General features: G+C 49.2%; 2 protein-coding genes across 2 annotated transcripts in view; one reads left to right on the forward strand and one right to left on the reverse strand.

Moving 5' to 3' along the window:
• The first annotated feature begins 2333 nt into the window (after positions 1–2333).
• Positions 2334–5319, forward strand: LOC117513187 (splicing regulatory glutamine/lysine-rich protein 1-like). The gene is made up of 3 exons (XM_034173483.1): positions 2334–3633; positions 3732–3929; positions 5053–5319. Exons 1-3 carry the CDS (start codon positions 3289–3291, stop codon positions 5317–5319), a joined length of 810 nt encoding a protein of 269 aa, XP_034029374.1. The 5' UTR covers positions 2334–3288.
• A 1157-nt stretch (positions 5320–6476) lies between these two features.
• Positions 6477–21163, reverse strand: part of LOC117513188 (GON-4-like protein) — a 130927-nt gene continuing 116240 nt past the window's right edge. Inside the window, 2 exon segments of the mRNA XM_034173484.1 lie at positions 6477–8369; positions 19762–19864. Of these exon segments, the coding sequence (XP_034029375.1) occupies positions 8196–8369; positions 19762–19864 (277 nt within the window). The 3' untranslated portion in view covers positions 6477–8195.

A 21163-nucleotide genomic window follows, 5' to 3' on the forward strand; every position in this document is an offset into this window, starting at 1 on the left:
AAGTCATTGAAGAAGAGGGGTTCCTCAAACAGCCACATCCCTGGTGTACCGACAGCGTCCCTGCACACGGAGAGGACCCGCCATGCTTGGAGAACAGAACGGTAAAAAACTGAGGTACGCGTCCCACCGATGTCCCACTGACGTAGGAGGAACAGATGTTTGTCGTATCCCAAAGCAGCCTCCCTTCTCAGCAGGACACGGGCAGTATCCTGCCAGCTCAAACCCGAGCCATACAACAGTCTCTGAGCGGCCCGCAGCCTGAAGGCCGACACCCGAGCAGCAATGTCCACCAACCCTTGACCTCCTTCGTGAAGAGGCATATACAGCACGGGAGCCCTGATCCAGTGATGACCCGACCAGAAAAAATCCACCAACATCCGCTGCAGCTGCTCAATAAGGCCGTGTGGTGGAGGGAGAACAGACAGTCTGTGCCACAGCGCCGAAGCGGCCAAGTTATTAGCGACCAGAACCCGCCCCCTGTAAGACAACTGGGGCAGCAACCATTGCCATTTGGACAGTCTGGCACACACCTTCTCCACCATGCCCTCCCAATTCTTCTGACAATACCCTTCCATTCCCAGAAACACACCCAGCACCTTCAACCCCTCCACTCCCCACCGCAAACCATGCGGCAGACGGGGAGCAGCAGCATCCCACCACCTCCCCATCAGAACAGCCTCACTCTTCCCCCAATTTACCCTAGCAGCGGTTCCCATCTCATAAAGCCGTAAACTATCCAATAACTCATCAACATCCGCCTGATTCTTAACAAAAACCGTGATGTCATCTGCATATGCCGAGAGCACCAGAGGAGCACCTTGGTGAAAGCCCGGCAAAACAAGGCCAGACAGCCGGGTCCTGAGGCGACACAAAAGCGGTTCAATAACTATAGAATACAGTTGACCCGAAATGGGGCAGCCCTGTCGTATACCCCGTGTCACGGGGACAGGGCAGGTCAGCCCTCCCCCTACCTTAACCAAAACTGAAGCCCCGTGGTACAGTACCTTAACAAAAGAAATAAACCCGTCACCAAAACCAAACGCCCTCAAAGCAGAGAACAAAAACCCGTGGTGAACCCGATCAAACGCCTTTTCTTGATCCAGTGACACAAACCCACAATCCAAGACCCCCATAGTACACAAATCAAACATATCTCTCATCAAAAAAAGATTGTCCAAAATAGTTCTATCAGGCACACAATAAGACTGATCCTTGTGAATGACCAAATCCAAAACAGTCTTTAACCTGTTCGCCAACACCTTAGAAAAAAGTTTGTAATCCGCACAAAGAAGTGCGACCGGCCTCCAATTCTGCAACGAAGCTAGATCCCCTTTCTTAGGCAAAAGGGACAGAACAGCACGGCAACACGACGTGGGCAGACACCCAGTCGCGATGCTCTCCTGCAACATTTCCAAAATATCCACCCCAAGAACACCCCAGAAATGTCTATAGAAGTCCACCGGAAGGCCATCGATGCCTGGAGCTTTCCCAGGTACCATCTGGCGTACCGCCACAGTCAGTTCCTCCAGCGTGATGGGGGAGTCCAGGGCCTCTCGCTCCGAGGCCACCAGCTGGGGGAGATCCTGTAGAAGACCAGCCGCACAGGCCTCGTCACAGTCAGCAACACCGTAGAGAGCCGAATAGAAGTCCCTCGCGTGTCTCCGCATCTCCGCCGCGTCACTCGTCCATCAGGAAGGCGAAGACAGGTCAGCACCTGCTGATGAGCTGTGGTCTTCTCCAGGTTGAAGAAGAAGGAGCTAGGTGCATCCATGTCCCTAATGTTCGCAAAACATGCTCTCACCATCGCCCCTTTCGCCCTCTCATGCAACAGTGCGCCCAGCGCCGCCTTCTTCCCTTGCAACAGACTATGCCGATCAGGAGCCCCCCCCCACGTGCAGATCAGCTTGAATATTCATAATATCCCTCTCCAACGTTGCAATAGCTACCTTAACCTTAGCCGTGGAATAAGAAGCATACTGCTGACACAAGACCCGAACCTGGGTCTTGCCAGCCTCCCACCACTGACACACCGTCCCGAACATCCCCTTCCGTCCCCTCCAAAATTCCCAAAAGGTCTCAATTAACCCACAAAACGCCCTGTCGAGCAAAAGTTTAGTATTGAATTTCCAGTAAGTGGTGACTCGCGCAGTGTGTGAGTGGAACAATTCCATAGTGACAAGATGGTGATCCGAAAAACCAACCGGCTGGATACAACTCCTGCACAATCTATTCCGAAACGAGTGTGATATATAAATCCGGTCAAGCCTAGCTGCGGACACCACCCCATCCGAAACCCGAACCCACGTGTACTGTCTGTCTTGAGGACACCCCGCCAGTGTGGAAGCCGACCGCAAATGCGGCTCCTCACCCACTCGGTCCAGGGACATATCCACCGTACAGTTGAAATCGCCCCCCAGCACCAAACAGTCACCAGGCGCCTGCTGACCCAAAATGGCGCGCACTTGTGTAAACAGTCCCACTCGCTCCGAGCCCTCATTGTGTGCATAAACATTTAAAAACACCATGGTCAACCCCCCAACCCGAGCCCTGACCAGCAGAACCCGCCCCTGAACGACCTCAGTAGTAGACAATACAGCAGCATCAAGTCGAGGTGAAAACAAAACCGCCACTCCAGCACTTAAGTTAGAGCCATGACTCTGATACAACGGTCCCCTCCACCACCGAGCCCAGTCCACCTCATTACCAACATCAGAGTGAGTCTCCTGCAGAAACAGCACGTGTAACCCCTGCCGCTCAAACAACTCAGAGACCAAAGCCCTCCTCCGGCCGTCCCTGCCACCATTCATATTCAAGGAGCCCACCTTCACATACTGCATGGGGACTGAGTAAAAAAAAAACAAAAAGAAAAACAGATAGAAAAGAGAGAACACCCAGTGAAACACAGTCATACTCTATCTGGTGGATTTACGACCCCTATGACCGCGCCCCCGCTTGGGCAAGGGGTCCTTCCCCAAGGCCGTAATATATTTCCTGAGTCTATACCGTTTCTTCTCATCCAACAAGTCCACACCAACAAGCCGCCTCAATACCTTAACAGACTTCACAAATTTCTCCGTATCAGGAAAATAATCCGCAACTCTCACGGATTTACCGAATGATTCATCCAGAAAACTGTTCATGTCCTGCAACGTGTACAGATCGCTGCTGTGGAAAACAGAACCGGCGGTAGACATGCTAGAATCCGAATCATAATCCAGGTCGTCATCAGTCAGACTTTGGCTCAGCAAGGGCTGTGGGTCCCCGAGAGCCGGTACCACCTCTCCAACCATGCCACCCTGTCCAACAGTAATCGAGGACCCAACCGCAGCAGAACCAACAGCATCGGCCACAGAGGGAGGAACAGAAACTCCAACTACATCACCCACACAACCCTCAGTCACAGCGGCATCAGCCACCCCAGATTGTTCAGTTAGCAGCGGCTCAGTAGACATAACAGTATCAGGCACTAAGCTGCCCTGCTGCGGAGGGACAACCTCCACCTGCCCACCGGGCCCCGCCCCTAAAGCAGACGCCGTCGCGGGGGCACCTAGTCCCGAGGCCGCGGGCCCCGGAACTGGGCCCGACACCGACGCCCCGGGAACGTCGCGTTTGTGCGGACACGCGAAGCGTTTATGACCGACATCCCCACATTCAAAACACTTCATGCTACCAGAACTAGCATAGACCATATAAAGAGAGTCCTCATGTTTGACTCTGAAAGACACATCCAGAGTCTGAGTCGAACAGTTCAGGAACATAAACACCTGGCGAAGGAAGGACAAAACATGGCGAAGTTTCTCGCTCTTACAGCCCAACCCGATCGTCTTAAACCCGGTAGCAAATTTGCCAAACCTCTGCAGCTCCTGACTCAGAGCCTCATTCGAAACGAACGGCGGGACCCCGGAAATAATAATCTTGGTAGACGGAGCGTAAAGCGGAGAGGCCTGCAAGTCATTTAGATAAACCCCACTCTCCACTAACTGAGCAGAGAAACGTTCCTCAGACAAAAAAACCACCACGGCTCTGTTCATTCTGGAAGCAAACATTAAGTTTTCATGGCCGACCTGCTCACCCACCACCAAAAGAACATCCTCCACCGACACAACCGGGTCCGGAACCACCCTCACCCCGTGACGGAGCGAGAGGGCCGGCGGCGGCCCCGCCGCCATCCGCACCAAGACCCGCCGCAAAAAAAAGTCCACAAGCAACCACAAATCAAACAAAGCAATAAACAACCAACAAACAAACAAACCGAAAAGCAACAAACTCCCGAAAAGGAAGGAAAAAACGGCACCTCACCTGAGCTGCGTCACACTCACACCCGCACCCTCCACTCACGCTCAGACTCCCAGCATGCACCAGTCAGAAAGAGAGGCAGAGAAAGAAACAGAGAGAAACAGAGAGAGAAACAGAGAGAGAGAGAAACAGAGAGAGAGAGAAAGAGAGGCAGAGAGAGAGAGAAACAGAGAGAGAGGGAGAGAGAGAAACAGAGGCAGAGAGAGAGAGAAACAGAGGCAGAGAGAGAGAGAGAGAAACAGAGGCAGAGAGAGAAAGAAACAGAGAGAAACAGAGAGAGAGAGAAACAGAGAGAGAGAGAACAGAGAGAGAAAGAGAGAGAGAAACAGAGAGAGAGAGAAACAGAGAGGCAGAGAAAGAAACAGAGAGAGAGAGAAACAGAGAGGCAGAGAAAGAAACAGAGAGAGAAACAGAGAGGCAGAGAGAGAAAGAAACAGAGAAACAGAGAGAGAGAGAAAGAGAGAGAGAGAGGCAGAGAGAGAAACAGAGAGAGAGAGAAACAGAGAGGCAGAGAGAGAGAGAGAGAAACAGAGAGACAGAGAGAGAGAGAGAAAGAGAGAGAGAGAGGCAGAGAGAGAAACAGAGAGAGAGAGAAACAGAGAGGCAGAGAGAGAGAGAGAAAAGAGAGAGAGAAACAGAGAGGCAGAGAGAGAGAGAAACAGAGAGGCAGAGAGAGAGAGAGAAACAGAGAGGCAGAGAGAGAGAGAGAAACAGAGAGGCAGAGAGAGAAACAGAGAGGACTGAGTACGAGAGGAGATGACAGAGAGAGAGAGAGACGAGAGAAACAAGGAGAGGAGTGTGGCAGAGAGAGAAAACAGAGAGGCAGAGAGAGAAAGAAAACAGAGAAACGAGAGAAGAGAGAAGATAGAGAGAGAGAGGCAGGGAGAGAAACAGAGAGGGCAGAGAGAAGACAGAAATCGAGAAAGAACAGTAGGAGAGATGAAAGAGAAGACGAGAGGCAGAGAGAGAAACAGGGAGAGAGAGAGAAACAGAGAGGCAGGAGAAGAGAGAGATATACCATGAAGAGAGAAACAGAGATGCAGAGAGAGAGAGAAACAGAGAGGCAGAGAGAGAGAGAGAAACAGAGAGGCAGAGAGAGAGAGAGAAACAGAGAGGCAGAGAGAGAAACAGAGAGACTGAGAGAGAGAGAGAGACAGAGAGAGAGAGAGAGAGAGAGAGAAACAGAGAGAGAGAGGCAGAGAGAGAAACAGAGAGAGAGAGAAACAGAGAGGCAGAGAGAGAGAAAGAGAGAGAGAAACAGAGAGGCAGAGAGAGAGAGAAACAGAGAGGCAGAGAGAGAGAAACAGAGAGGCAGAGAGAGAGAGAAACAGAGAGGCAGAGAGAGAGAGAAACAGAGAGGCAGAGAGAGAGAGAGAGGCAGAGAAAGAGAGAGAGAGAGAAACAGAGAGGCTGAGAGAGAGAGAAAGAGAGGCAGAGAAAGAGAGAGAGGCAGAGAGGCAGAGAAAGAGACAGACAGAGAGAGAGAGAGACAGAGAGAGAGAGAGAGAGAGAAAGAGAGGCAGAGAAACGGAGAGACAGAGAGAGAGAGAAACAGTTTCACAAACTGATGCCAGCGAAACTCCACACAAAAAGATGTTCCAAGCAAGTGCCCAAGGCACCAACTGCTGCTCAGGGATTGTAATCGCTGTGTGTGTGTGTGTGTGTGTGTGTGTGTGTGTGTGTGTCAAACAAGGTCAGTTTCCACGTCTAGTTGAAATAATGAGTTTGAGGATCGAACGTCAATCATTAAATTTCTGTTCAATGGAACAAAATGTGTTATTATACATCTACTACCATATTAAGAGATTTGTTGTCCCACAGCTCTTGAAATGGAGCCATATCTCCACCTGGTGGACATTTAAGGCAGCTAAAACAGAATTTGGTTGTGAGCTGGAGTTACAGTATTCAAAGTAATTTTTATTCAACACCCTACATTTGATTCATCTTTCATGGAAATCACTTGGTCATTTATGAGAAACAACACTGGAAACTAAGATGTCTGTAGGCGTGAATGTGTCTGTATGCATCCCTGTGACAGATGGCGTCCTGTCCAGGATGAGCCCTGCCTCTCGCCCTGTGACTGCTGGGATAGGATCCACCCCTCATGACCTTTAACTGGAGAAAGTGGTTGAAGATGAGTGAGTGAGAGAGAGAGAATATCACACAACATCCTCCAAAAGTACTGTAACAACAAAACTCATTTTATTGTACTTTGAAGATATTTGGGTTTGAGATCAAACAAGGGCGTTGTAAATATGAGAAAACCGTTTAGAGCGCCAGCTTTTGAGATCCCGATACACAAAAACAGCTTGTGGATCAAAACTATTGGCCCATGTGACGGGTTAATGCTTAAATAATCATTTTGACAGGACACAATTCTTCAGTGTGGGTTTGCGCTTTTGGTTTCACATTCATCACTGCAGGGGCCGAAGACGAGTCTGTGGGAGGAAGACACAAGGTGAGACAGTCACACAGGGCACAGCCCACCCCCCCACCACCCCGGGTCAACCGTCTGCCCTGGAATAGAGAGAAACTGGTGGGGGACAGAGCACCGGACAACAACCAGAGACAGAACAACTCCACATCTTCAGTCAGACCTCCTTCCAACGGTGGAAGACCACAGACAGATTACTGATGGTCCAAAACGTGCACGCTGATGTCTTAAACACGGTGTGCTCAATCTGAACCGATGAAGCGTCAGGTCTGGAAGCATGAGCTGGTGCAGTGTGCTGCCGCATTCACCACACCACACAACCAACTTGGATCCCGGATAGCAACCACCCAGGCAAACAACTAGCCCATCGCGACATCTCCAAACTAACCATCCATCTGCTGCAGCCAGGTGGAATGTGGGTTTGTCCTTGGCCTTCTCCACACAGGACACGCATGACACGCAGCACGCGCAGGACACGCAGCACGCGCAGGACACGCATGAGACACAGGACACGCATGACACAGGACACGCATGAGACACAGGACACGCATGACACACACAGGACACGCATGACACGCAGCACACACAGGACACACGTGACACGCGTGACATGCAGCACACACAGGACACGCGTGACACGCATGACACGCGTGACACGCAGCACACACAGGACACGCGTGACACGCAGCACACACAGGACACGCGTGACACGCAGCACACACAGGACACGCGTGACACGCAGCACACACAGGACACACATCACACACAGGACACACATCACACACAGGACACGCTGCCTGTGATGTCCAGGATCTGAGGACATTGAACAGAGCAGCCTGATCAATGAAACCAAACACTGTGTGAAAACCAGCAGGTTGATGATTTTCTTCAATACGTACTCAAAGTTAGTACTCTGGGTGGAGGGCGTGAGGTCAGACCCCCCCCAGTCACTGCGTTCATTTAACTGATTAACTGAAAAAAATTGATCCTTACAAGCACTTTTGTGTGCACAGAGAGCGCCCCGGGAACACCCCAGGAGACAGTCCAGGTGATCACCCTGTCCTTTCCAGAGAGGCAAGTCCTTTCTTCCCCTAGTTGTGGTGATGGACGGAACTAAGAACAGTATCTCCACCTCCACCAGCCTGGGTGGGGAGTTGTCCCAAGACCTCAGATCCTTGCAGTTTTGTCCTCCCTCAGGTTTTCGCAGCAGGCTTCAGGGTGCTGGACCGGACGGGGTCATGCTGAGTGTTCCAGCAGCTCTCAGAGACCACAAAGTCCCATCAACAGAAAGACATCTCAGTTTGTTCACACATTTGATGTTCAACTTAAATAATAAATAAACAAACATGAGAAGACAGCGGCCGTGTCCAAGTGTCCTTCACACTCTGATCTGGACAACAGACTCAAAGTCCTTCTACTGTGATACACAAATATAAAAACACAGAATCTCTGACCTTTGACCCATTCACAAAAAAGGGTCAAAAAGTACTGTCTCACACGGCGCCTCTTCTGATTGGTGGTGTGAACTGTCCTTCTCATTGGCTGTGGCTGGCTGAGAGGGCGCAGTCTCGTCATCAGAGGTGGTCTGACGAGCCGCCGTAAGAAACAGACGCATCAAATCCTGAAACCGCCGAGAGACCTGCAAAGACATTTACACAGCTGTCAATCAAGCAGACTAAACAACTAATAAAACAAAGCTGGGGCAGGTGGTGAGCAAAGGAAAAGGGAAAAAATTGAATTAAGGCCCAGATCGGGGCCAAAACGTGACACAAAGAGAGCCAGACAGACAGAGACAGAGAGAGAATTTTGAATATTAAAACACAGCTCTATTTACAACAATTAAGTTACATCACTACCATCATGTTTTTTGTATGGCCGCGCCCACCACATGGACTCCGCTGACAAATGTCAGAAATGGAGCACCAAGCTCCCATCTTGCACAGATGAGAGAACTGACTTTTTACCAGTCAGTTCAACCTGGAGAACTGACTGGTAAAAAAGCTGAGGTGTGCATCCCGATGATGTCCCGCTGATGTAGGAGGAAAAGATGTTTGTTGTATCCAAGACCTGCCTCCTTCCTCAGCAGGACATGTGCCATATCCTGCCAGCTCAATCCAGAGGTGTACAACAGTCTCTGAGCAGCCTGCAACCTGAAGGTCAACACCCAAGAAGCAATGTCCACCAGCACCTGTCCTCCTTCATGAAGCAGCATGTACAGCACGGGAGCGCTGATTCAGTGATGGCCTGACCAGAAAAAGTCCGCCATTAACCGCTGCAACTGCTCGATAAGACCCCGTGGTGGAGGGAGGACAGACAGTCTGTGCCACAGCGCCGAAGCAACTAAGTTATTGATGACCAGAACTCGCTCCCTATAGGACATCTGGGATAGCAACCATTTCTATTTGAACAGTGTGGCACACACCTTCTCCACCAAGCCTTCCCAATTCCTCTGCTGATAACGACCCCAGAAAAACATCCAGAATTTTCAAACTCCCCTCTCCCCACCGCAGACCATGTGGCAGACATGGAGCAGACCCTTCCTGCCACCTCCCCATCAAGAGTACAGCTGACCTGAGATGAGGCAGCCTTGTCTTATACCCCACGTTACAGGCACTGAGCAACTCAACCCTCCCCCAACCTTAACCAAACATGAAGCCCCATTATACAAAACCCCAACAAATGAAATAAACCCTTCACCAAAATCAAACACCCTCAAAGTGGAAAAGAAAAATCCTTGATCAACCCGGTCAAAGGCTTTTTCCTCATCAAGTGACACAAACCAACAAACCAAATCCCCAGTATTACACAAATCAAGCAAATCTCTCATAAAAAAAAGGTCATCCATAATAGTCCTATTGGGCACACAATAAGACAGAGACCTTTCAACCTGTTTGCCAGAACCCTAGAAAAAAAGTGTATAATCCGCACACAGACGTGCAACTGGTCTCCAGTTCTTCAACAGACTACAATCCCCTTTCTTTTTCAGAAAAGACAGAACAGCATGGCAACAAGAGGTCGGCAAGGAACTGCCGTAATGCTCTGCTGCAACAACTCCAGAAGATCAGCACCAAGAAAGCCCCAGAACTGTATATAAAAATCCAATGGCAGTCTGTCAATCTCTGGAGCTTTCCCAGATGCAATCTGCCGCACCTCCACTGTCAGTTCATCCAGTGTAATGTGGGAGTCCAAGGCCACTCGCTCCAAAGCCACCATCAGTTGGGGAAGGCCCCTTCACAGTCCGCAGCACCATAGAGAGCAGAGTAGAAGTCCATAGGATGTCTCCGTATCTCTCATGAATCACTGGTCACTCGTCCATCGGGAAGGCGAAGATAGGTCACCTCCTTCTGAAGGGAGGTCGTCTTTTCCAGGTTGAATGAGGAGGAACTGGGTGCATCCATGTCTTTGATGTTAGCAAAGCGAGCCCTCATCATCGCCCCGTTCACCCTGTCCTGTAACAGGGCACTGAGCGCTGCCCTCTTCTCCTGCAGCAGACCACACTGGACAGGAGCTCCAGCTGTATGCAGGTTGGCCTGGATGTCCATAATGTCCCTCTCAAGTGACACCATGGCTGCCTTAACCTTGGCTGTAGAGTAGCAAGTGTATTGCTGACACAAGCCCAGAGTCTGAGTTTTGCTGGCCTCCCACCACTGAATCACTGTCCGAAATGTCCCTTTCCTGCCCCTCCAGAATCACCAAAAAGATTCAAATAAGAAAGCCCTGTCCTTCAATAGTTTGGTGACATATAAATCCTGTCAAGCCTGGCTGCAGACATCACCCCATCCAAAACCCGAACCCATGTGTTCTGTCTGTATTGTGGGTGTGTGACCCTCCATGTGTCCAACAAATCCACTTCACGTAAAAATCCAGCCAGAGAGGAAACCGACTACAAGTGTGGTGCCTCACCAACCAGATCCAGTAACCCATCAACAGCGCAATTAAAGTGGAGAAGTGCAGGAGAAGTGCCGGGAGGAGAGACAACCCCTGTTCATTTCATCGACCTGACCAAGGTGTTCAACCTGGTCAGTCAAGAAGGACTCTTCACTCTTCTGCACCGGACTGGATGTCCCCCCAAGCTCCTGAGGATGATCACATCCTTTCACAACAACATGACTGTTCAGTATGACAAATCATCCTCGGACCCCTTCCCAATTCGGAGCACTGTGAAGCAATGGTGTATCCTCACCCCAACCCTCTTCGACGTGTTCTCCCTGCTGCTGTGCTATGCCTTCCAACAGTCCAAAGATGGCATCTCCCTCCACAGCAGAAGCGACAAAGAAGAAGCCTCTTCAACCTTGCATGCCTCCGAGCAAAGACGAAGGTACAAAAGGTGCTCATCAAGGAGATACTGTTCGCAGACTATTCCACCCTCACTGAGGCAGTGCAACAGAGACTGATCAATGATCGGACTTTGCGGATGCCTGCAGTGAATTTGGGTTTACCATAAACCTAAAGAAGAAGCCCAGGTCATGGGCCAGGACATCAGCAGTGATCCCTGCATCTTCATCTCTGACGACACCCTGGAAGTGGTAGAGCGATTCACCTACCTGGGCTCCATCATCTCCAGCAACCTCTGCCTCGACGTCAAGCTGAACGTGAGGATTGGCAAAGCATCGACAGCAATGGCCCACCTGACGAAGAGAGTCTGGTACACCTCCATGCTCATGGTCAACACCAACCCCTCATCAATGCGGGGAAGACCAAGGAGATGGTGGTGGACTTCAGACGCTGCCCCACTACACTCCCCCCAGTGAACATCCAGGGAAGGGACATTGAGAGAGTGGACTCTTATAAGTACCTGGTACCTGAACAACAAACTGGACTGGACTCACAACACGGACGCACTTTACAGGAAGGGTCAGAGTCGCCTCTACCTCCTGAGGAGGCTGAGGTCTTTTGGAGTGAGGGGGCCACTCCTGAGGACCTTCTATGACTCTGTGGTGGCATCTGCCATCCTGTACGGTGTGGTCTGCTGGAGCAGCAGCATCACAGAGAGGGACAGGAAAAGACTGGATAAGATCATCAAGAAATCCTGCTCTGTCCTGGGCTGTCCTCTGGACTCTGTGCAGGAGGTGGGGGACAGGAGGGTCCTGGCTAAACTTATATCTATGCTGGACCATGAGTGTCACCCCCTGCTGGACGTTCTGTCTGCTCTGGAGAGCAGTTTCAGTGACAGACTCATCCACCCTCGCTGTGTGAGGGAGAGATTCCGCAGATCGCTTCTCCCGGCTGCTGTCAGACTGTACAATGAACAATGCTAGCAACCAGGACAATAATCATGTCATTACCTGCTGTATTTATTAGTGCAATAATTTAACTTATGGTGCAAACTCAAGTCACTTTACATATATTACACTACATATTACATATTACATATATATATTACTTATATTTTGACCTGCCCATATTGTAAATATCACAGTAACTTGTCATACATTTCACGCTGAAGTCATTTTACATGATCACTCTCATACCCCGACGGTGTATATCATCCCGGCAGTGCAGCATTGAACTGAACAATGGTAGCCTCAGCTTTACCCGGCACTCAGTGCTTTTTTTGGTTTTTGTTTTTGAGAAATGCTTGTTTTGTTGCATGCCCTTCTATTCCTACTGTTCTATGCTGCGATGTGACACTGAAATTTCCCCATTGAGGGATGAATAAAGGCTTTTCTTATCTTATCTTAAGATGAGGGTGTATCAGGCATGCGTGCTAAGCACTCTCATCTATGGGAGTGAAGCATGGATGCTCTACTCCTGCCAGGTGATGCCAAGACTGCTTGGCATCACCTGGCAGGTCCGCGTCACCAACTCTGATGTCCTGGCTAAGGCAGAGACACCCAGCATGTTTGTCATGCTGACCCAGATACGCCTGCGCTGGCTCGGACATGTCAGGTGAATAGAGGACGGCCACATCCCAAAGGATGTACTTTACGGTGAGCTGGCCACAGGCTCCAGAGCAAAAGGATGACCTGCGCTTTGTTTCAAATACATTTACATATGTGAACTGAGAGCAGGTGGCTTCAACCCTGTGGACCTGGAGTCTGCAGCTGCAGACCACGCCGGCTGACTGTCCATGACCAGAACCATCATCAGGGAAGCAGAACAGAGGAGAGAGGCCTGGTGGGGGTAGAGGAGGTTCCACCAACAGCAAAGACTCCAGCCAGCACCCATTACCACAGACATCTAACTGACAGATTACGCCTGCAGCAACTGTCGCAGACTGTGCCGGTCCGGCATCAGCCTGTACAGCCACACCAGGCGGTTCAACACAACAACTTGATGGACGACCTCAGGCCTAGAAAGCATGATCTTACAGGATTGACGGAGCCGACAACAACAATTAAAGTCACTCCCAACACCAGTCACCAGGATCCTGATGAACTAAAATGTTTCTCACCCATTTGAATAACCCCACCCGCTCCGAGCCCTCATTATGTGCATATATATTTGTGAACAAAACAGTCAACCCCTCGACCTGAGCCCTGACCAACAGAACCCAACCCTGCACAATCTCAGTGGTGGATAAAACAGTGATGTTAAGATGAGGACAAAACAAAACTGTCACTCCAGCACTGATGTTGGAGCCATGACTTGGATAAAACTGTCCCCTCCACCACCGAGCCCAGTTCACTTCATTATCTGTGTCAGAGTGAGTCTCCTGCAGGAAAAACACCTGTAACTCCTTCTGTTCAAAGAGCTCAGAGACCAAAGCCATCCTCCGGCCGTCCCTGACCGTTCATGTTCAAACAGCCCACCTTCAGATACTGCATGTGGACTGAGTGGAGAGAAAGACAGACAGAGAAGACAACACCCGGTGAGACACACTCATACTTTATCTGGTGGATTTACGACCCCTGCGACCTCGCCACCGCTTGGACAGAAATTCCGTTCCCAAAGCAGTGATGTGTTTCCTGAGTCTGTACTGCATCTTCTCATCCAGCAGGTCCAAGCCAACGAGCTTCAACAACACTTTAACAGATTTAACGAATTTCTTTAATGAATTTCTCTGTGTCGGGAAAATAATCTGCAACTTTCACTGATTTACCAAATCAATCATCCAGGAAGCTGTTGATGTCCTGCAGCGTGTACAGATCACTGCTGTGAGAGAAAGAACCGGTGGTGGACATGCTGGAATCTGAATCATAATCCATGTTGTCAATATTAATGCTTTGACTCAGTGGGGGTCTGGGGTCCGCTGGGCCCGGTGTCTCCCCGTCAGCCCGTTCACCCTGTCCAACGGTGACTGAGGACTCGCCCACAGCAGAAACATCAGCGTTGACCACAGGAGACAGAAACATCAACTGAACCGACCTCAGCACTGTCAATCACCACAGCTTCAGTCAACCCAGAATGTTCAGTTGTCAGCTGACCAACAGTCACACTGACAGCTTCAGGGTCAGAGACACCCTGCTGAGGAGAAACGGCCTCCTCCTTCATGCTGGGCACCTCCCCTGGACCAGACACCAACACAGGGTCCCCGAGGCCGAAGGCCACACGACGGCCCAGACACATCGTGTTTGTGTGGACACGCAAGACGTTTGTGATCGACGTCCCCACATTCAAAACAATTCATGCTTCCTGAACTGGCATAAACCATGTAAAGAGAGTCTTCAAGGACACGTCCAGAGTCTGGGTCGGACAGTTCAGGAACATGAACACTTGTTTGCCGTTGTGACGCTCTTCTAATCTCTACACAGTTGTATTTGTTTCTTTAATTTCTGTTTAACACTTATTTTAGATTTCAAGTGCATCTACTGTGAATCTTATTTAACTGCACTCCTCCTGTTGTGAATTGCTAGTGGTTAGCCTTCGCTAGCTGTTAGCTTGCATTAGCTTGGTTGACTCCCCACTCACTGTTTCTTTCATTACTGTTTCTACCAGTCTAATACTTCTGTTAGTTTTTCAGAGTAATTGCTGTGAATTTTAGTTCATTATTGAGGCCATAGGTTTTAGTTTTATTGATAACTGGCCTTCGTTCCGGGGCCGCCGTGGCTTGTTGATGCCGGATGGCCTTCATTCTACTGGGGAAGCTGCTGCCATCTTATCTACGAACATAGAGCACTGCAGGCCACAGAGCAGGTGATTAGAGACCCTGCAAGGCTTATGACAAATGTGGGTGTGGTGATAGTGCAGTTTATGTGGCAGGGAGGGAAATTAATTCCAGTTGAGACTGTGGCCTGTTTCTGTAGATGTGTCCATAAAAATCATAGAGGGATATGCTTTGCCAACTTAATACCCATTACTACATTGGATGACGCTGAAATTGAGGATGGCCCGTTGGTTGTTCCAGCAATATCAAATATTTTGTGTCTGCTACCTACAACCCGCATGGAATTTCTCAAACCTAAACCTACTTCCAGGCATCTTATATATGCCACTCTGGAACCACCCCTAAATCCAAACAAACTGTCAACCCCACTGAGGTCCTTGGTCTGGGTCTCATTAACATAACATCACTGTGCTCAAAATCACTTGATTAATGATCTAATTATGGATCATCACTTAGATATTATTGAGTTATGTGACACCTGGCTTAAACCTACAGCTTTCCTCCCCTTAAATGCGGCCTGCCCACCGGCATACACATTTAGTCACGTCCCTCGTGATGCAAAGCAAGGCGGGGGTATCGCTCTTATTTATAAATCTGGGTTTAGTTTATTAGCTGTTGGGGGTCATAAATATAACTCGTTTGAGCATCTGATCCTCCGCTTTGTATATAGGCCCCCTGGCCCATACTCTGAATTCTTGGATGAATTTGGTGCGTTCATCTCCAACTTGTCAACTAGTGCAGATAACATTCTGATTATTGGTGACTTTAACATTCATGTAAATAAGCCTTCTGATCCCTCTGCAAATCATTTATGGAAATTGTGGATGCATTAGGATTTCAGCAATGCATTCAGGACTCGACGCACATTAGTGGAAATACCCTGGATTTGGTTCTCGCACGTGGTATTGCCGTCACGAATATTGACATCATGCTTCTTACATCAGTGGTCTCTGATCACTCACTTATTAGGCTTACAGTTTTGCTGCCCTGTTTAGTGGAACAACAACCTTATTTATCACTGCCGTGATGCATCAACTCTTCAACTATGACTGAACTCAAAGCTAGACTGCCTGATATCTTTGGAAAATGCCCAATCAGTAGACAGCTTTGTGGATAGTTTAAACTCAGCGCTCAAAACTACACTCGACATGATTGCGCCACCTTTATTAAAACCACACCCCCAAAACACAGTCACCTTGTTTCAATGATTACTTGCATGACCTCAAGCATAAGGCTAGACGTCTAGAACAGAAATGGTGTAGTAATTACATGGCAAATGCACCACAATGCTCTCAAATATGCCACAGTAATGCACAATCCTGCCAAAACTCATCAACAGGGTTAGAGGAGGGTTTCTGACATGCATGGTCTCATCTGGAGAAGACAAATCCGGACATGCCATACTGACAGGATGAAGCGCTGAGACACAGCATGCTGAAGATGGAGTGCAGTGCCATCGCCCTGTGGCATTGTGTAGCTAATCCAGCTAACACTGATGTAATCAGCAATTTGGTCAATTTGGTCATCAGATCGATTTCTTTTTTTTTTTCTTTAGAGATGTGAGGATGGGCAGCTTGTCTACTTAGCTGACCTAATTAAACCTTACGTACCGGCCCAGGCTCTGTGTTCTCAGGGTGCAGGACTACTTTGTGTCCCTAGGGTGAATAAAAAGTCTGTGGGTCACAGAGCTTTCTCTTATCATGCCCCTGTTCTGTGGAATGATCTCCCTGCATCAGTAAAACAGTCAAAATCTGTAGAGACTTTCAAGTCCAGATTTAAGACACACTTATTTTCCCTTTCGTATGGCAGCATACTGGTATAGTCTGTTACTGTGCTTTTTACTCTTTTAATTCATTTTATTAGTAAACAGAGCGGGCCGCGGCCTCAACCTTACTCGTATCTATATTCTGGGTCTTTTAAGATGCGTTTACACATAACGACGACAAGTCATGAATGCCACGAAGTATAAATTCTTGGCTGCTGATCACGAATGTGATGATTTGAGGCAGAGGTGTCAGGTGACCGATATTCATCCATCAGCTGCTGAACAATTCAGATCTCTTCAGTTTGCTCCACAGCAGAAGAACTTTGTGACTGCATGCTTCGTTGGGCTCTGTACCGTGGAGTGGCGCAGAGAGGAGGAGGAGACAGCCAGCCAGATGTGTGGCTCCACACGGCTCTCGTCTTGCTCATTTTCCCAAACATCAGGCACAGCAGCAAGTGGAACACCTGCAGGAGCGCGCTGAGGAGCACTGGAACGAGACTTTTAGCCAACTTAGTGTCACTGTCCTCCTTCAGCGTACTGCAGCAATGAAACTGAATGTGGTGCAGCAGGGTTTAATTGTGCACACGTCAGAAAAGAACGCTGTCACGCTCTATTAAGGATCACCACTAATCAAGACGGATCAACAAGCTCAGTTGTGACCTCCACGACATGAGGCGAAATAAGGGTGGTGTGTGACATTCGTGGAAGTTTTTTGGACAGCCAAAAACATGCTCCACGTAAATCACAAATATCACGCACCAACATGCACTATTAAGAAACCTATTCAGATGCTTTAAGTCACATTAAGAATGTCACAAATGTGCCAAGAATGACGCAAATATGACATTCATATCTCACCCATATTGGCCTCTCTTCATTGGCTTCCTGTTAATTCTAGAATAGAATTTAAAATTCTTCTTCTTACTTATAAGGTTTTGAATAATCAGGTCCCATCTTATCTTAGGGACCTTGTAGTACCATATCACCCCAATAGAGCGCTTCACTCTCAGACTGCAGGCTTACTTGTAGTTCCTAGGGTTTGTAAGAGTAGAATGGGAGGCAGAGCCTTCAGCTTTCAGGCTCCTCTCCTGTGGAACCAGCTCCCAATTCAGATCAGGGAGACAGACACCCTCTCTACTTTTAAGATTAGGCTTAAAACTTTCCTTTTTGCTAAAGCTTATAGTTAGGGCTGGATCAGGTGACCCTGAACCATCCCTTAGTTATGCTGCTATAGACGTAGACTGCTGGGGGGTTCCCATGATGCACTGAGTGTTTCTCTTTTTGCTCTGTGTGCACCACTCTGCATTTAATCATTAGTGATTGATCTCTGCTCCCCTCCACAGCATGTCTTTTTCCTGGTTCTCTCCCTCAGCCCCAGCCAGTCCCAGCAGAAGACTGCCCCTCCCTGAGCCTGGTTCTGATGGAGGTTTCTTCCTGTTAAAAGGGAGTTTTTCCTTCCCACTGTCGCCAAGTGCTTGCTCACAGGGGGTCGTTTTGACCGTTGGGGTTTTTACGTAATTATTGTATGGCCTTGCCTTACAATATAAAGCGCCTTGGGCAACTGTTTGTTGTGATTTGGCGCTATATAAATAAAATTGATTAATTGATTGATTGATAACGCGTCTTGCCTATGTGTAAACTCAGCATTAGAGAAGCTTAGGGCTAGTGGCCGGCAATCACCTTAGTATTTCTTCTGTTTGTCTTGTTGTTTAATGCTGACAAATTACGAGGTCTGTGAGAAAAGTATCCGACCTTTTTATTTTTTTCAAAAACATATGGATTTGAATCACGTGTGATTGCATCAGCCAAGCTTGAACCTTTATGTGCATTCGTGAGTTTTGTCACGCCTGTCGGTTGCGTCATTCGCCTGTGGGCAGTCTTTGTGTGAGCACTGGTCCACCCCTCTCGTCATTTTTTCATTGTCAGAAGAATGTCTGAAGGACTGCCGTTTTGTTGCATTAAAATGTTTTCAGAAACTCTGCCAGACAACCAGATGGAAACCATTTTGAAGATTCGGTTGGCTTTCGGTGAAAATTTTATGGGCTTCAGAGAGATTAAGGATTGTTACTGCCGCTTTAAGGACGGCCCACAGCGCCGGAGGGCGCGCCGCACTCTGAGCCGCGACTGACAAGCTGAAAGGAGCTGATCACTTCCAAATTTAAGGCTCTGTTGATGCAGGACGTCGTGTAACTAGCAGAGAAGTTTCATAAGAGGTTGGGATCAGCACTTTATCGGCACATTCCACTGTTAAAGGAGATTTTGTAATGAAAGACGTGCGGACGGATTCGCGCGTCAGGACGCAGCCACTCATGGCACTCGACAAACAACACCTCCGTGTTGGAAGCCTTACAGGACAAGTTGGAACATGCCCAGCTGTTAAACAATTTCTCTGATACTCACTCGACTGAAAAGCCATCGAAAGCCGCCTGAATCTTACGAATGGTTTCCAACACGGAGGTGTTTTTTGTCCCACCGCACCATGAGCGGCTGCGTCCTGTCTTTCTGATGCCTGATTCTGTTTTTTTTTCTCTGTTTAAGGTGCAGCTCCATCCAGAGATGGGTGTGGTGTCTGTTTCTGAACCCTCCTGTCCTGTGCAACATTTCCTGTATATTTGTTTTGTGAATTATTTTGTAACTTGTGTCTGTATCATGGCCCAAGCAGAGGGTCACCCCCTTGAGTCTGGTCTGCTTGAGGTTTCTTCCTCAAATCATCAGAGGGAGTTTTTTTTCTTACCACTGTCGCCTGTGTTCTTGCTCTGGGGGTTAGTAAGGTCAGACCTTACTTGTGTGAAGCACCTTGAGGCAACTTTGCTGTGATTTGGTGCTATATAAATGAAAAATTTAAATTGAGCCGCTCCATGAAGCAAATCAAAAAAGGAACTTTTTACATTTGGTTAGTAATAAATAAGAAACTCACAAACTGAGAAAAATATCCTCCTATATGCCCCCAACATTTGTCTAGCCGAATCTCCTTATTTAAAGGTGAGATAAATGTGAATGTAAAAAGCAGAAACTTGGTCTTTAACAGGGAATCCAGGTTAGAAACAGAACAGCATTCGTTTCCAGGGAAGGAGAGACAATGGCAAATTTAAAAAATAGTTTACAGCCTTCCTGATAGTTTTATAAGTTCAAACTTCATGATTAGGTTTTGCGCTCTTGTAGTCAGTGTGTCAAATACAAAACATCCGGCAGGTCTACAACAGAAGACAGAACAATCACCTCACTGGGAGTCTTGTTGCCAAGCAGACTAGACACAGCCTCAAAGGTCCTCTGATTGGCTCCTTCCTGCTGACACGTGGTCAGAATGACCCTATCAGCTTCCCTGAAAAAGAAAACAAACTGAAAACCAGCACTTCCTCAATAGCAGACAGAAAGGAGCAGCAGGAGGTACAGAGGAGCAGCAGGATGTAAAGACGAGCAGCGGGAGGTACAGAGGAACAGCGGGAGGCACAGAGGAGCAGCAGGAGGCACAGAGGAGCAGCGGGAGAGACAGAGGAGCAGCGGGAGGTACAGAGGAACAGCGGGAGGCATAGAGGCGTAGCAGGAGGTACAGAGGAGTAGCAGGAGGCACAGAGGAGCAGCAGGATGTAAAGACGAGCAGCGGGAGGTACAGAGGAACAGCAGGAGGCACAGAGGGGTAGCAGGAGGTACAGAGGAGTAGCAGGAGGTACAGAAGAGCAGCGGGAGGCACAGAGGAGCAGCGGGAGGCACAGAGGAGTAGCGGGAGGCACAGAGGAGTAGCGGGAGGCACAGAGGAGCAGCGGGAGGCACAGAGGAGCAGCGGGAGGCACAGAGGAGCAGCGGGATGTAAAGACAAGCAGCGGGAGGCACAGAGGAGTAGCGGGAGGCACAGAGGGGTAGCAGGAGGTACAGAGGAGTAGCGGGAGGTACAGAGGAGCAGCGGGAGGCACAGAGGAGCAGCGGGAGGCACAGAGGGATAGCAGGAAGTACAGAGGAGTAGCAGGAAGTACAGAGGAGCAGCAGGAAGTACAGAGGAGCAGCAGGAGAGACAGAGGAGCAGCAGAATGTAAAGACGAGCAGCGGGAGGTACAGAGGAACAGCGGGAGGCACAGAGGGGTAGCAGGAGGCACAGAGGAGTAGCAGGAGGCACAGAGGAGTAGCAGGAGGCACAGAGGAGCAGCAGGAGAGACAGGAGTAGCAGGAGAGACAGAGGAGCAGCAGGAAGTAAAGACGAGCAGCGGGAGGCACAGAGGAGTAGCAGGAGGCACAGAGGAGCAGCAGGAGGCACAGAGGAGTAGCAGGAGGCACAGAGGAGCAGCAGGAGAGACAGAGGAGCAGCGGGATGTAAAGACAAGCAGCGGGCGGTACAGAGGAACAGCAGGAGGCACAGAGGGGTAGCAGGAGGCACAGAGGAGCAGCAGGAGGTACAGAGGAGTAGCAGGAGGCACAGAGGAGCAGCAGGATGTATGGAGGAGCAGCAGGAGAGACAGAGGAGCAGCGGGATGTAAAGACAAGCAGCGGGCGGTACAGAGGAACAGCAGGAGGCACAGAGGAGTAGCAGGAGGCACAGAGGAGCAGCAGGAGAGACAGGAGTAGCAGGAGAGACAGAGGAGCAGCAGGATGTAAAGACGAGCAGCGGGAGGCACAGAGGAGTAGCAGG

The sequence above is a fragment of the Thalassophryne amazonica genome, chromosome 7 (genome assembly GCF_902500255.1).
Source record: "Thalassophryne amazonica chromosome 7, fThaAma1.1, whole genome shotgun sequence".
Taxonomy (NCBI): Eukaryota; Metazoa; Chordata; class Actinopteri; order Batrachoidiformes; family Batrachoididae; genus Thalassophryne; species Thalassophryne amazonica.